Source organism: Prionailurus viverrinus, chromosome C2 (assembly GCF_022837055.1).
Source record: "Prionailurus viverrinus isolate Anna chromosome C2, UM_Priviv_1.0, whole genome shotgun sequence".
Lineage (NCBI taxonomy): Eukaryota > Metazoa > Chordata > Mammalia > Carnivora > Felidae > Prionailurus > Prionailurus viverrinus.
The window spans coordinates 37,138,852-37,154,272 of NC_062569.1; the positions used below are offsets into that span (position 1 = coordinate 37,138,852).

At 38.0% G+C, this 15,421-nt stretch overlaps 1 protein-coding gene across 1 annotated transcript in view; it reads left to right on the forward strand.

Moving 5' to 3' along the window:
* The window catches only part of ATP1B3 (ATPase Na+/K+ transporting subunit beta 3), a 47,059-nt gene that overhangs the window by 12,523 nt on the left and 19,115 nt on the right, over positions 1-15,421 (forward strand). Inside the window, exon 2 of the mRNA XM_047875428.1 lies at positions 14,856-14,984. Coding sequence (XP_047731384.1) covers positions 14,856-14,984 — 129 coding nt within the window. The remainder of the gene's footprint in view (positions 1-14,855; positions 14,985-15,421) is intronic.

Sequence of the window (15,421 nt, forward strand, 5' to 3'; positions counted from 1 at the left end):
CTTTCCACCAGTTGTGGAGTCTCTCCTATAGAGAATGATTAATGATTGTTTTACCAGTTTTCCTACTAGTCCTGTTTCAGTGCATTTAGATATATGTATATACTTATTTGTGTATGTGTATATATATGGAATATGTAGGAATAAGTAATTTTCCACTTTTACATGAGTAATAGGAAGAATGTATGTTTTTAAACTTGCTTTCTCCCTTCCCCTGTCACTTAATGTGATTTGACTGTGTTTCCATGTCAGTATTTATTTCATTCCTTTGAATCATTGTATAATCCATAGTGGAGAGATATATATCCAAGACATATATTTTCTGTTATGAATATTGAGATTGTTTCCAGTATTTCTCTTAAAAATTGCTGCTCTGTATGTGTGCCACAATTTATCTGGGCTAGATACTGAATATGCCACTTTATGGTAATGGAATATATGCTTTTTTTTTTTTTTTTAACTCGAGAGGGCACAAGTGTGGGAGAGGGGCAGAGGGAGATAATGAGAGAGCATCTTTAGCAGGCTCCTTGCTGAGCCTGGTGTGGGGCTTGATCCCACAACTCTGGGATTATGACCTGAGCCAAAATGGAGTTGGACACTCAAATGACTGAGCCACCCAGGTGCCCTAGTATATGCTAATTTTTATATTAACATTTACTGTCCTCCAAAAAAGCTGTACCAATTTATACTTCCACCAGCAGTGGATGAATGGACCAGTTTCCCTTCAACTTTCTGAGCACTGGATATTATTACTCTTTAAAAAATTTTTTTTGCCAGTTTGATGGGAAGGTAACATCTGGTTGGTTTATTTTGCAATCTCTCTGATAACTACACCTGAGCATATTTTTGTTTGCCCAGTTTCCTTTTTTTTTTTTTTTTTACAATCCCTCATCTCTTTGCTCCCTTTTGTCTAATTAAATAATTAATTTTGATGCAGAGACAGTGCAGGTGGGGGAGGGGCAGAGACAGAATCATAAGCAGACTCCCAGCTGCCAGCCCAGAGCCCAGGGGAGGGCTTGAACTTGGGAAACTGTGAGATCATGACCTGAGCCCAAACCAAGAATCAGAGGCCTAACCAACTGAGCCACCAGGCGCCTCTTAATTTGTTTATTTAAAAATACTTGTTTTTCATTAACATTATCACAGATTTAACATTTTTTTATAATTTATTTAGTTTATTCACTTTGGGAGAGAGCACCTACGCAAGTTGGGGAGGGGCAGAGGGAGAGAGAATGAATACCAAGCAGGCTCTGCACCATCAGCGTAAAGCCTGGTGTGGGGCTTGAACTCACAAACTGCAAGATCGTGATCTGAGCCGAAGTCGGTCGCTTAACTGACTGAGCCACCAGAAGTTTAATAGTCTTTTAATGGGCTCTTCCTAATCACTTACCCCAAAAATATGTTGAATAATCCATCATTTCCTCACTGATCTGAATTGCCAACTTTCTTACATACAAAACTTCATCTTACGGATCGTTTCTTGGATTTTGTTGATTTGTGTCTCTGTTCCTGTGTCCTTATCACACTGTAGTATGTAAGCTGTATGTGAGCGTTTGTAAAATAAAATACATGTGTGAGGCGTGCCTCTTCGGTGGTGCAATCAGTTGAGCATCTGACTCTTGATTCTTGAGATTCTCTCACTTCCTGTCCCTCTGCCTCTCTCCTCATGCACATGCATTCTCTGTCTCTAAAATAAAAAATAAAGTGGTGAAATTTGTGTGGATACTGAGTGTCCAGTTTTGGTATCACATAGGCTGGCCTTAAAGTAGGGGTGCCTGGGTGGCTCAGTCGGTTAAGTATCTGACTCTTGATCTCAGCTCAGGTCTTGATCTCAGGGTGGTGAGTTCAAGCTCTGTGTTGGGCTCCACGCTGGGCATGAAGCCTAGTTTAAAAAACAACAACAAAACACTTAGGTAACTTACAGGGCATACTAAAAATATAGTTTATCTGTAGAAACAGTCTATTCTCTGAAAATTGAGAGAACAGTTAAAGCCATTTGGACGTGTATGTGTTTTAGGGGTAGAGCTCTGTTTATTTTTTGTAAAAACTTCTGATTTGGAAATGTTTATTTCCTAAAACAATCGTATTTCATTTATTCTCAAGTTTGCTAATTGAAACTGGTTTTACTGATCAAGTTAAATATTTTTGCATTTCTATTTTCATCTTTATTCTTCCCTTTCCTTGAATTTATTTTAGTCTTGAATTAAAACCTGGCTTGTTGTTGTTGTTAATCTTGTGTTTTAGTGAATGAATGTAAGGATTTTTGTTTGCTTTCTGCTCTGAATATATTATTGTTTTGAATTTTGAATATTTCAGGTTTCATTGTCTTTTTTTTTAATTTTTTAAATGTTTTATTTATTTTTGAGACAGAGAAAGAGAGACGGAGTACTAGCAGGGGAAGGGCAGAGAGAGAGAGAGAGAGAGAGAGACAGAGAGAGACAGAGAGAGAGAGAGAGAGAGAGAGAATCCGAAGCAGGCTCCAGGCTCTGAGCTGTCAGTGCAGAGCCTGACGGGGAGCTAGAACTCATGAACCATGAGATCATGCCCTGAGCCATAGTTGGAAGGTTTAACTGACTGAGCCACCCAGGCATTCTTTTTCATTTTTTTTCTTTTAACGTTTATTCATCTTTGATGATGGAGAGAGACAGAGAGTGTCAGGGGGAGGGGCAGAGATAGAGGGAGACACAGAATCCGAAGCAGGCTCCAGGCTCCGAGCTGTTGGGACAGAGCCTGATGCAGGGCTGGAACCCCCAGATGGTGAGATCATGACATGAGCTTAAGTCAGATGCTTAACGGACTGAGCCACCCAGGCATCCCAGATTTGTCTTTTTAATCCAAGGACTAAATAGAAATCCATTTTCTAAATTTTTGTTTTAATTTCTAATATATTTACTTAAATTTTAAAGAATGTGGCTTTGATTTTTTTTAAGTTTATAAATTTGGGTTTTTTTGTGTTTTGTAACTTGTCATGATCCCTTTAGGGACAGTGTTGCAAGTTTGTAAAGAGTTTATTTTCTGGTGGCTACAAAAGTTCTGCATATATTAGGTAACTGTTAGTTGTGTTTTAAAAATAGTTACTGTCCTTTTTGTTATTACTTACTTCATGTGTGGATTTTTGGGAGAGCTATGTTAAAACCTCTATATAGGATTGAGGTAATTTTGTAATTTTGCCTTTGCTTTACATATTTTAAGCGATTTAGCATCACAAAGGCTCATGGTTGTTATGCTGCATCTTCTTGATGTGTTTGTATTTTTATTAATAAGAAACATGTTTGTACTGTTCATGCTTTTTGACTTGAATTCTAGTTTGCTTAGAGTCATAATGTTACATCTAGATTTCTTTTTGTTAGGCAAGACCTACTTTGTTTTCAACCATTAGGTGTAATTTTAGGTTTCTTCCATTAATAGCATTCAGTGGATTTTTTTAACTCACTTTAAGAATGTTTTTTAGGGGCGCCTGGGTGGCTCAGTTGGTTAAGCGGCCCGGGTCATGATCTTGCGGTTTGTGGGTTTGAGCCCTGGGTCGGGCTCTGTGCTGACAGCTCAGAGCCTGGAGCCTGCTTCCCATTCTGTGTCTCCTTCTCTCTCTGCCCCTCCCCCACTTGTGCTCTGTCTCTCTCTATCAAAAATAAATAAAATGTAAAAAAAAAAAAAAATTAAAAAAAAAGAATTTTTATTATTTGACTATTAATTTCTTTGTCATATTTTTGGATTTTGTTATTAAATTTAAACAAATTAAAATTTTTAACTTTATATAAAATATTAATGAATATAGTGACAAAAGGAGATCATTGCTCACCTGGCAAATGATGTGTGGATTGCAGAGGGGCACAAGGGCTCTTTGGAAGTGATAGAAATGTTCTGTATCTTTCGTGGTAGTTTCACAGATTATGCAACTGTCAATACTCACTGGGATTATACAGTTAAAATTGATAAAAGTTATTCTATCTAAATTATTCCTCAAACCTGAAAAGGAAAAGAAATTAAAATCAACACTTAGATGTTGCCAGTAAGTCTTACTGGTTGCTTTGCTCACCATTGTTTTATGTATTCCTCTTAGATTTTTAAAGAAAACTTTAAAAAATGGAAATACACAATTAACTTATTTTGGAATTCAGTCTATGATCTTTGTCCTCTTTTTGTGAAGTTAGATATTATGTAAATAAATTGTTTTTCAAAAAAAGAAAAGAATGATGGTGTGCTAGAACTCAAATCCTCCTTGGCTACATCCCCAGTCCCAATCCTGAACCCTTCTTCCCTTATTCAGAGGTCACCGCTGTTTATGAATTTGATTTGCAAGTTTCTGTTCCATTAACAAAGACTCTATTTTGTGTATATTTATAAAAATATAATTCTTTTGAGTGTTTTAAATTTAAGTATGTGGTATATATCATTTTGAGATTTTTTTCCACTTGGAGTTTTTGAAATCTGTTTCATTCCTTTTTTAATAACTGTTTATAGTTCTCCATACATTATGTTTTATTTCTTTGCTTTGAGGACACTTGCATTGCTAGCAGTTTTTTTGCTATTGCCCTTCAGTTTTTTGTATTGCATAACCAATTCTTACAGTTAGGATATGAGGTTAGTAAATTTTCTCAGTCTTTGTATGTCTGGAGATGTCCTTTTGTTTATTTAGTTGGTTGATCTTTTAGTTTACAATCATTCTTCCTCAGTTTGGAATATATCTCATTTTTGGCCAAGAAGATTCAATTACAGTTCTCTGTCTTAGGTACAGCCTGTTTTATTTTTTTAGAAGCATTAAGAAATTTCCTCTTGTTGGTATTCTGAAATGTTTCTAGGTATTGGATGTTTTCCAGCATTTTTCAGTCTTTTCCAGTTACTTCTTTGACAAAATTTGTTACTTCTTTGAGCATTCTTTCACTTCTCTTTTCTGATGGAATTCCTATTAGATTTGTTGATGATATTCTGGTTCTGTCCCCCATATCTCAACAATTTCCATACATTCCCTCCCTCCTTTTGGGGATTGTTGTAGAAAATCTTGGCTTGATCTTTTAGCTCATTGAATTTTTCCTTAGCTGGCCGATTCACTAGGTTAGTCTTCTGTTTTTGTTATTTATTTGTTTTTGGGAATAATTTTTGTTAAGTTTTTATTTATTTATTTTGAGAGAGAGAGAATGAATGAAATTGAAAGTGGGAGAGGGGCAGAGAGAAAGAGAATCCCAGGTAAGCTCCACACTGTCAGCGCAGAGCCTGATGCTGGGCTTGAATCCATGAACTGTGGGATCATGACCTGAGCTGAAACCAAGAGTCGGATGCTTAACCAACTGAGCCACCGAGGGCCCCCTCCTGTATTTGTTTTTTTAAACAGCTTTATTGAAGTATAATTGACATATAGTAAGCTGTACATATTTAAAGTGTACAACTTGAGTTTTGACATATACTGGCATATATGTGTATACAATAGTGTACTCATGAAACTATGACTAATCAAGATAACAACCATAATCATTACCCCCCAAATTTCCTATTGCCCCTTTGTAATTGATCCTCTCTCTCTACCTCCCAAGTCTCCAGGCAAAAGTAGAGCTGCTTTTGACACTTCAGTTTGTATTTTCTGAAAAATTTTTTTTAATTAATTTATTTTTTTTTTAACGTTTATTTATTTTTGAGACAGAGAGAGATAGAGCACGAACAGGGGAGGGGCAGAGAGAGAGGGAGACACAGAATCTCAAACAGGCTCCAGGCTCTGAGCTGTCAGCACAGAGCCCGACGCGGGGCTCGAACTCACGTACCGTGAGATCATGACCTGAGCCGAAGTCAGATGCTTAACCGACCGAGCCACCCAGGCGCCCCTGTATTTTATGAAATTTTAAAAACATGGAATGTAGTTTATACTCTGTGGGTGCAAGAAGGGGATGACTTGTTTCATTTAGTATGATTATTTTGAGAAATAGTTTAAGAATAGTATTCCATTGTATGGATATACCAGAATTTACTTATTAACTTATTCGTTGATGTGCATATGGATTGCTTGTACTTTTTAATAATTACAAATAAAGCATCTATGAATATCCATATACCTTACTTTCTGAACATGTGCTTTTTATTTTTCTTGGTTAAATATCTAGGAACGGATTAGCTGGATCCTATCATAGATGTATGTTGCTAATTTCAAAAAATTGTCAAACTGTTTTTATAAAATAGGGCTTTTATTTCTTTTATACTCCTACTAGCAGTGTGCGAGAGTTCAGTTGCTCCACTCCTGAGCCACCACTTGGTATGTCAGTCTTAAAGTTTTCCAGCATTTTTGGTGGGCATGAGCTAGTGGTGTTGGTTTGCCCTTCCTTGATGACTAGTGATGTTGAGCACCTTTTCTTGAGCTTATTTTTTGCAATCCTTACATCTTTGATGAAGTTTTGTTTCAAAACTCTTGTGCATTAAAAAAAAAAAAATTTGTTGGGGCGCCTGGGTGGCGTAGTCGGTTAAGCGTCCGACTTCAGCCAGGTCACGATCTCGCGGTCCGTGAGTTCGAGCCCCGCGTCAGGCTCTGGGCTGATGGCTCAGAGCCTGGAGCCTGTTTCCGTTTCTGTGTCTCCCTCTCTCTCTGCCCCTCGCCCGTTCATGCTCTGTCTCTCTCTGTCCCAAAAATAAATAAACGTTGAAAAAAAAAATTAAAAAAAAAAAAAATTTGTTGTAAGAGTTCTTTGCTAATTCTAGGGGCAAGGAAGTCCTTTGTTGGTTACATGTTTTGTAAAAGTTTTCTCCCAGTCTCTGGTTTGCTGTTTTATTTTCTTAGGTGTCTGGATTTTTCTTTAGAGTTTAACTCTTCTCCAGGTCAGCTTATCTAATGAGCTTTTTATTTTAATAATCAGAATATGAAATCTGATTTTTAAAAATTGTCCTTTCACCTTCTGTATTTTAAATTCACTATTTTTTCCCCCTTTGTTTTATTTGCACCCACTTCTTCTGGGTATTACTTTTCTTTGTTGAGCTTGGTACTTTATCAGATTAGCTTTTTCTGAAATCTTTGGTACTTATTGGGTGTGTACTCCTGCTCTTTGTATTTAGACTTTCCTCTCTCGAGAAACGGAATTGTAGGTAGCAAATGTTAGCCGAGAGCTGGTCTAGGTATGGGAACTCTCTACTCCGTTAGGTTTTCACCAATCCTTCCGGACATTGCCAAGTTTTTCAGCCCAAGCATCCATACTCCCTGCTCCCACTCTGGAGTAGATGTTATTGCTACTATTAGTTGCTTGACACTGGGAGCAAGTGTGTATTGGGGGGTAGGAGCAAAGTTGCACCCAATCTGGCTGTTCCTCCTATGGAGTCCGCTAGTTCTCTGGTCTTTGACTCAGAGCTCACTCCTCTTCTTCATCTTTGGTGAGCCAACTCACTTATTCTTGGAGGCCTTCTCTGATGAAATCCTTTTCTTTCCTCTCCCTGCTAGAGACAGTTCATTCTTTCTCTCTCTCTCTTTCTCTTTTTTCCTCTAGCCCTTGATGTCTATAATTTTTTGCTTATAGGTCTGTCACTTGTGATAACTGAACTCTTGGAGAGAAGGAACAGATCTTACTCTTTGTAAATTTCTATCACCTGGAGCAACACAGAATGCTTGAAAGATAGATTTTTCAGACAATGGGAGTTTTGATTATGAAAGGTAACAACTTGGAGCATGTGGCTGGCTCAGTCAGTAGAGCTTGTGCCTTTTGATCTCACGGTTGTAAGTTCACGCTCCACGTTGGGTGTAGAGATTACTTAAAAATAAAATCTTGGGGTACCTGGATAGTTCAGTCATTTAGGTGTCTGACTCTTGACTGGTTCAGGTCATGATCTCATGGTTGTGAGATCTAGTCCCGCATTGCGCTCTGTGCTGAGTGCTGAGCCTGCTTGGGATTCTCTCTCCCCTTCTCTCTCTGCTCCTTCCCCACTCACGCTCTGTCTCTTTCTGTCTCTCTCTCAAATATGAGTCAACATTAAAAACATTTTTTTAAATTAAAATCTTTAAAAAGTTAACAACTTGAGGCCCGCCAGGAAGAGCAGACCAGGTAAAGGTACCACATGGAGAGGTACTGCTCTGAATGTTTCTCTTATGGTAGGTTAATCTTCAGCAGGTTATTTAATCTTATTTAGTTATTTTATGCTACCATGATTTTAATAAATTATAAAATATGAGTGCAAGTATACATATACATTTTTTTATTATAAAGATAGTATATGCTCATTAGTTAAGAAAACTTTTTCAGTAGGAACAAATGTTTTATGTTTTTTTTGTTGTTGTTGTTAAGATTTTTAAGTAATCTCCACACCCAATGTGGGGCTCAGATTTAACAGCCCTGAGATCAAGAGTCACATGCTCCACTGACTGAGCCAGCCAGGCACCCTGGAACAAATAATTTTTTGAACAAGTGGTACTGGGAAAACTGGATATCCACATGCAAAACAATGAAATTGAACCCCTTCGTTATACCTTATACAAAAATGAACTGAAAATAGATCAAAGACCCAAACCTAAGAGCTAAAAAAAATCTTAGAAGAAAACATAGATGCGCGTCTTCATAACTTTGGATTAGGCAGTGGTATCTTTTATTTTTTCTTCTTTTTTTTTTTTTTAATGTTTATTTATTTTTGAGACAGCATGAACAGGGGAGGGTCAGAGAGAGAGGGAGACACAGAATTGGAAATAGGCTCCAGGCTCTGAGCTGTCAGCACAGAGCCTGACACAGGGCTCGAACTCATGGACCGTGAGATCATGAGCTGAGCCGAAGTCGGACGCTTAACCGACTGAGCCACCCAGGCGCCCCTAGGCAGTGGTATCTTAAATATGACACCAAAAACACAAACAACCAAAGAAAAAAATAGATGAATTAGACTAGTCAAGATTAAGAACTTTTCCAGGGTGCATGGGTGGCTCAGTCGGTTAAGCATCTAACTCTTGATTTTGGCTCAGGTCATCATGATTTCACCAACATTGAGCAGTGGAGAGCCTGCTTGGGATTCTCTCTGCCCCCCCCCCCCACCTCCAACTTCACTTGCTTGCGATAATACATAAATATATGTATTTATATACATATAAATAACATTTCTAAGTTTTAAAAAATTTAAGAACTTTTCTGCTTTTTTTTTTTTTAATATTTATTTATTTATTTATTTATTTATTTATTTGTGAGAGAGAAAGACACAGTGCAAGTTGGGGAGGGGCCGAGAGAGGGAGACACAGAACATGAAGCAGGCTCCAGGCTCTGAGCTGTCAGCACAGGGCTGGTTGCGGGGCTCGAACCCACGAGACGTAGGATCATGACCCGAGCCGAAGTCGGACGCTTAACTGACTGAGCCACCCAGGCATCCCTAGAACTTTTATGCTTTTTTAAAAAGTTTCTAAAATGTTTATTTTTGAGAGAGAGAGAGAGACAGAGCACAAGTGGGGGAGGGGCAGAGAGAAGGGGAGACACAGAGTCTGAAGCAGGCTCCAGCCTCCAAGCTGTCAGCACAGAGCCGGTCATGGGGCTCAAACCCATGAATTGTGAGATCATGACCTGAGCCAAAGTCATAACCAACTGAGGCACCCCAACAATTTTTCTGCTTTAAAGGACACTATCATGAAAGCGAGAAGCAACCCATAGAATTGGAGTCAACAGTTAGATATCTGATGAGAGGCTTGTATCTGTACTATATATAAAGAACCTTAGAACTCAAATAAAAAGATAACCCAATTTAAAAATGGGTGTAATACAGGATGTAAATACACAGTTCTCCAAAGAACATACCAATGGCTGATAAGCTCATGAAAAGATACTCGACATCATTAGCCATTAGAGAAATGCCAGTTAAGCCCACAATGAGATACCACTTCACACCTACTAGTATGGCTGTATAAAAAGACAAGAAGTGCTGAGGAGAATGAGGACAAATTGGAACGCTGCTGGTGAGAATGTAGAATGGTACAGCTGCCTTGGAAAACAGTCTGGTACTTAATCTAAGTTACTATAAAACCTAACAATTCCAGTCACAGGTGAATGGACTGTGAATTATACCTCAATAAAAAGCCACTTTTAAAAATTCAAATATACAAAAGATTTTGAACTTGCACTTTTCTATGCCATTGTGTTTTTTTATTATTATACTTGCCTCTCTTTAAAAAAATTTTTAACTGTGAACAGAATGCTAATTTATTTACAAAGAGGAAGTAGTTTCTAATCATCAGAACTCTGAGGAGAGGAGTCTTTGTAGTAGCTGGGGTACCATCAGGTAACTAGGAAGTTTGCAGAAGTTAGGGAATCAGATCACATGGTCTTTAAGTGTGTTGAGAGGATATGTATGTTCGGGCCTTGATAAAGCCTAGTAACTCCCTTGTGCCCAGGTTATGTGTGCTGGTATTGTGGAATAAAGAATTTTTATGGTCTTTTCCCAGGTGCCTCGAGTTTTGAAAAACCCTTGGAATTTCCAGACTGGAGTGTCTATGTTATGCTAGCAGAGTGACTCCTGGTGGGCCCCTTCGTAGCTTCTCTGGAGGCTGGTCCTTAGAAAGACCAACCCTATGATTAGAGGGCTGGGACTTTGAGCTAACCTGACTGAAGGGAGGGAAGAAGAGGGGGCTGGAGATTGGGTTTAATTACATGGCCAGTGATTTAATCACACTCACATAATAAAACCCCGGTAAAAACTCTAGACCCTGAAGCTTAGTGGCGCTTCCAGGTTTGGGAGCGATTAATGTGTTGGGAGGGTGATTCCCAGAACATTCCTGGAAGATTGGGTGTCAGAGACTGCATTCCATCCCAGACCCCTCTCTGTTTGTGTGGGTGTCCTTTATAACTAATCTTAAGTAGAGCCCTTTCTGGGTTCTGAGTCATTGTAGCCAATTCTGAAATCTGAGGGAGCATTGCAGATCTCCTAGATTGGTAGCCAGTTGGTTAGAAGTTCAGGTGGCATCTGAAGTAAGGGCATTCTTGTGGAGGGCCATGCCCTAAGCTAGTGGAGTCTGTGCTACCCTGGGTGGTTAGTGCTGGAACTGGATTGTTGAACACCCGTCGGGGTTGAAACAAAGTGGCCGGTCAGGACCTATTTCTCCTTCCCTTGGGTGATACAGAATAAACCTTGGCCAGATTTTTTGCTGTTTAGTTTTCTTTTATAGAATCCACATTAATCTCATTTATGAAAACATTTTTTTTAGAGTAAAATGCATTTGATTAGGTTAAGACTTAAACCTTAAATTTAGCCTTAAAGCCTAGTTGCAGTATCATTCCAAAAATATTTCTAGTTTTGTTGTTGGCCTTTTTCCCCCGTGAAGTTTGCTTTTGTCAAATATCTGGACTTTTACTTGCCTTTCTATAATGTGAATAATTAGATAGGTACAACCGTCACCCCTTTTTTTTGTATGGGAGTAGATACTTGCCCAGGGTCACAGCAGAAAAGTGGTCAGGCCAGGATTTGAGCCTAAGTCTGACTCTAGCATAGCCTGTGCATATACCCACCCTGCTCCATAACCTCCTGCTGCATCTGTCCTGTCACCCTTCCCCTAAACAAAATTAAAATGAGAGAGAAGAAAGGGATTTAAAAGTTGGGGCTTCTCAAGGAACAGAAATGAGAGCAGAGGAAAGTCCGTTCCTGTGTTAGAGAAGGGTAGAAGTTTAGTCATTGACAGTTCTGTAATGTGCCCTTAGATCTAAGAGTGTAAGTACAGAAGTAGCATTTGTTGTGCTTCTATATATGCCATTAGAACAATGTGATAATATAAAAATACCAATTACAACACGAAGCTTTTTGGTATTTGATATTTATTTAAAAATTTTTTTAACATTTATTCAGTTTTGAGAGACAGACATAGACCGTGAGCAGGAGAGGAGAAGAGAGAGAGAGGGAGACACAGAACCTCTGTGCTGACAGCTCAGAGCCTGACACGGGGCTCGAACTCAAACTGTGAGATGATGACCTGAGCTGAAGTCGGAGGTTTAACTGACTGAGCCACCCAGGTGCCCTGATGTTTATTTTGAATAAACGTCTTTGGTTATAATTCTGTTGACCTCAGACTATTCAAAATGCTGATGTTTCTTCAGAATTTAGTGCATGCCAATTTCTTTTGTTCCTTAATGACTTAAGGAAATTCTTGAAGGATTTTAAGCTGGGAATTATCAGTAGTATAATAAGCACTATTTAGGCTTCATTTGCTGTTTCCTACTTACATTAAGTAAAACTGAGGCAGACGTGGCACACTGAACAGATTATGTCAGCACCATCCATTACTGACTAGGGTGCCTCCAATTTGATCCCCATCAGTATGTTTGCTAAGCCTATCAGCAAACTGCCTCTAAGGAACTATATATAAGAGCGGTAATTGACAACTTGTGTTTTTCTGGTATTTTTCTTAGTAGGAGAAAAGAGGTTAAAAGTTGATAAAGGTAGGGGTACCTGGGTGGTTCAGTTGGTTAAGTGTCAGACTTGGTTTCGGCTAAGGTCACGATCTCACAGTTCGGGAGACCAAGCCCCATGTCAGGCTCTGTGCTGACAGTGTGGATCCTGCTTCAGATTCTCTTTTTCCCTGTCTCTCTGCCCCTCTGCCACTCATACTCTCTCTCAAAATAAATAAATAAACATTAAAAAACAAAAGTTGATGAAGTATTGCTACCCTTGGGAGTGATCCTTCATATATGATATTCATAAGAGATTAATTTTAAATATTAGGTGTGGGTCTTGGCAAAAGGAACAGATTCAGGTAGAGAAAACTCATTTTAATGCTGGAAACCACGTCTATATTCTTGTTTCTACACTCCCTACATTCAAAATTGACTTAATAGCCACTAGTATATGGCATCAGATTTGGGACATGGTTATTAATTTGTGTATTTTATGAACATAACTCTTTATAGGAACTTTCAACACTCTTTTTCATTGTGTAGTGGTTCTTTCGAAAGCCTGTTTGGGTATAGCTTGTTCATGTCTGCTTTATGTTTATTTGCTTTGTAACTTTTTATAAATTTCATTTACATTATTTTTCCTGGAAATTGAAAATCAGATTTTGAAAATGGTATAATATTTTGGGATGACTTAAAAACACAGCTAAATAATTAAACTCTTACCACTTTTGTTTTAAACTTCTCCAGTTTCATACTTACTGCATCAGTCAACATACTACTATGGCCTCATTCCACCTCTTTTTGTAGTTTTATTGAGTGTGGAACAGTCTACACTTGTTACATTTTATATATTTTTTAAATATTTTAATATAGTATTTTATATATTATTTTATAATGTATAAATATATATATATAAATATATATATTTATATAAATATTAATAACATAACCCTGGTCTGTTGAATGCAGGATTTTATCTGTTCCTATAAACATCGAGATCTGAAAGAATCCTTTCTCCTATATCTTATTAAATTAGCTTTTGGACTCTGCATGTGTTTCATTTCCCTGTATAGTAAATTGAGCACTACTTTGATATTGGTCTTCCTTTTCTTTTTCTGCAACAGGATTGCTGTATGTGGTAGGATAGTGATGCTATCTGAAGGTCCTCCTGCTGTCCTATCTTCCTTCTGTTCTCTCGCTCCCTATTTTGGCCTGCTGGTAATTGGGGCAAGGGAGGATGGGTGGATTAAGATGAAATTGCTTTAACTATTTCCCCTTTACTTGAAGGGAGGGGGGCAGTCTCCTGCCCACATTTAAGAAATAAAAATTATCTAGTTTTCGGCACAATCTGTTTTGGGGTTGTGGAGTCTTTTAAAAATCAGAAAAACATTGTAGAGCATTTTTCCGGGAGGAGGAAAATGGATATATTAAGAAATATATTATTATAAGAATCTCAAACTCTGAAGGTAATCCTTGCCTGGGGGTGGTGGGAGTCCATAAATTATAGGTCAGGAACCTCTGCCGTAGCCCCTTTGCTGGTGATAGAGTCAGGCAAACAAACAAGTAGATTATTAAGACTAGGAAGTAAAGCTGATGTTAATTCAACTCCGGGGAATTAGTGTTTCTCACTATTGCTGTATCTGGGGATTTATTATCCTTTGATCAATTTTTAAACACTTAAATGTAAATGTGTGGCTTTAACAACATATCCTAATATGTAATCTTCATGGTGAACTCTTCTGATGTTGGAACTTTGAATGTGGACATTTGAGAAAAGTAATTGATTTTAGATGTTCCTAAAATAAATCACTGGCTTAGGATAGATCTGTTTTAGTGTTTCCAGATTTTGAAGGAAAAAAAGACTAAGCCCTTGATGTTGAAACTTGGGTATGCCAACTCTTGCTTTGTGCTTAGCAGTAGAATTGTGAAGTCCCATTGGTTGGGTCACTTGTCCTATCATTGCTTTTGCATGAGCCTTCCACTTGACTAGTGTTTCCTAAACATCATTTATTGAATACCATCTTCATGATTTGCCTTCTGTGCACATTTCCTGGCTGTTAAGTCCATTCACTTTATAAAACTTAAATTTATGCAAATAACTATTGTGAAATATGGGATTGAAGTGCTAATTCCTTTCTGTTTGCCACTTAAAGGAATATGTGCATATAGGGGTTTTATTCCACCTGAAATCATCTTTTATCTTCCTAGAGGACAGCAAGTCCATCTTGGGAGACATTCCCCATGTGCTAGAATTTTAAAGCTCTGACCTTGAACCAGAGTATGATCTGTAGAAGCTATCTGTACTTGAAAGTATCAGTGGAGATGAGGGGTCATGGGATGGGTGGGTCCTGCCTGCTGAAATACCCTTTGCTTGGGCAAATGTGTATTGTTCTGAATATGGAGATATTTGGCTGTGTGCATGGCAAAGCTTGGAATCCTAGCTTTACAACAGTTGGTTTCTTTAACGTGTCTGCCCTCCCATTACCCCCACACATATGCACTGTGTGTGTGTGTGTATCTAAATTTCCTAAGTTTTATTTTCTTTTGCAGGTTTGATCTTGCTCTTCTACCTAGTCTTTTATGGGTTCCTGGCTGCACTCTTCTCATTTACAATGTGGGCTATGCTTCAGACTCTGAATGATGAGGTTCCAAAATACCGTGACCAGATTCCTAGTCCAGGTAATTATATTGCAGTTATTGTGGCTTTTAACAAAATTTGGTTATATTTTTTTCTTCACTGTAAATTTTTTACATAGGTAAAAAAAGTTAAGCCTTAGGGTTAGGTAATGTGAAAATTTTGATTTTTGTTGTTAAATATTTACATACTGATAAAAAGACCTTTTATATTTACATACTGATTTGAAAACCTATTCTATTTACGTAGTGATATAAAGACCTGAGCTGATAAATCTTGAGTCCTTTGCCAGGAATAAGCAGAAATGAATATTGACAATTATAGTGAAGCCAAATTTGATCAGTATGGTCAATGGATGGCTTTTGCAAATATTGTATAGCATTTTCACTTGGCCTTGAGTAATTTACTTACAAAGTAAACATTTTAGCTCTAGCTTGGGCTAGAGCATCAGTCTTAACAAAGCTTCATAGTTCATAGTCTT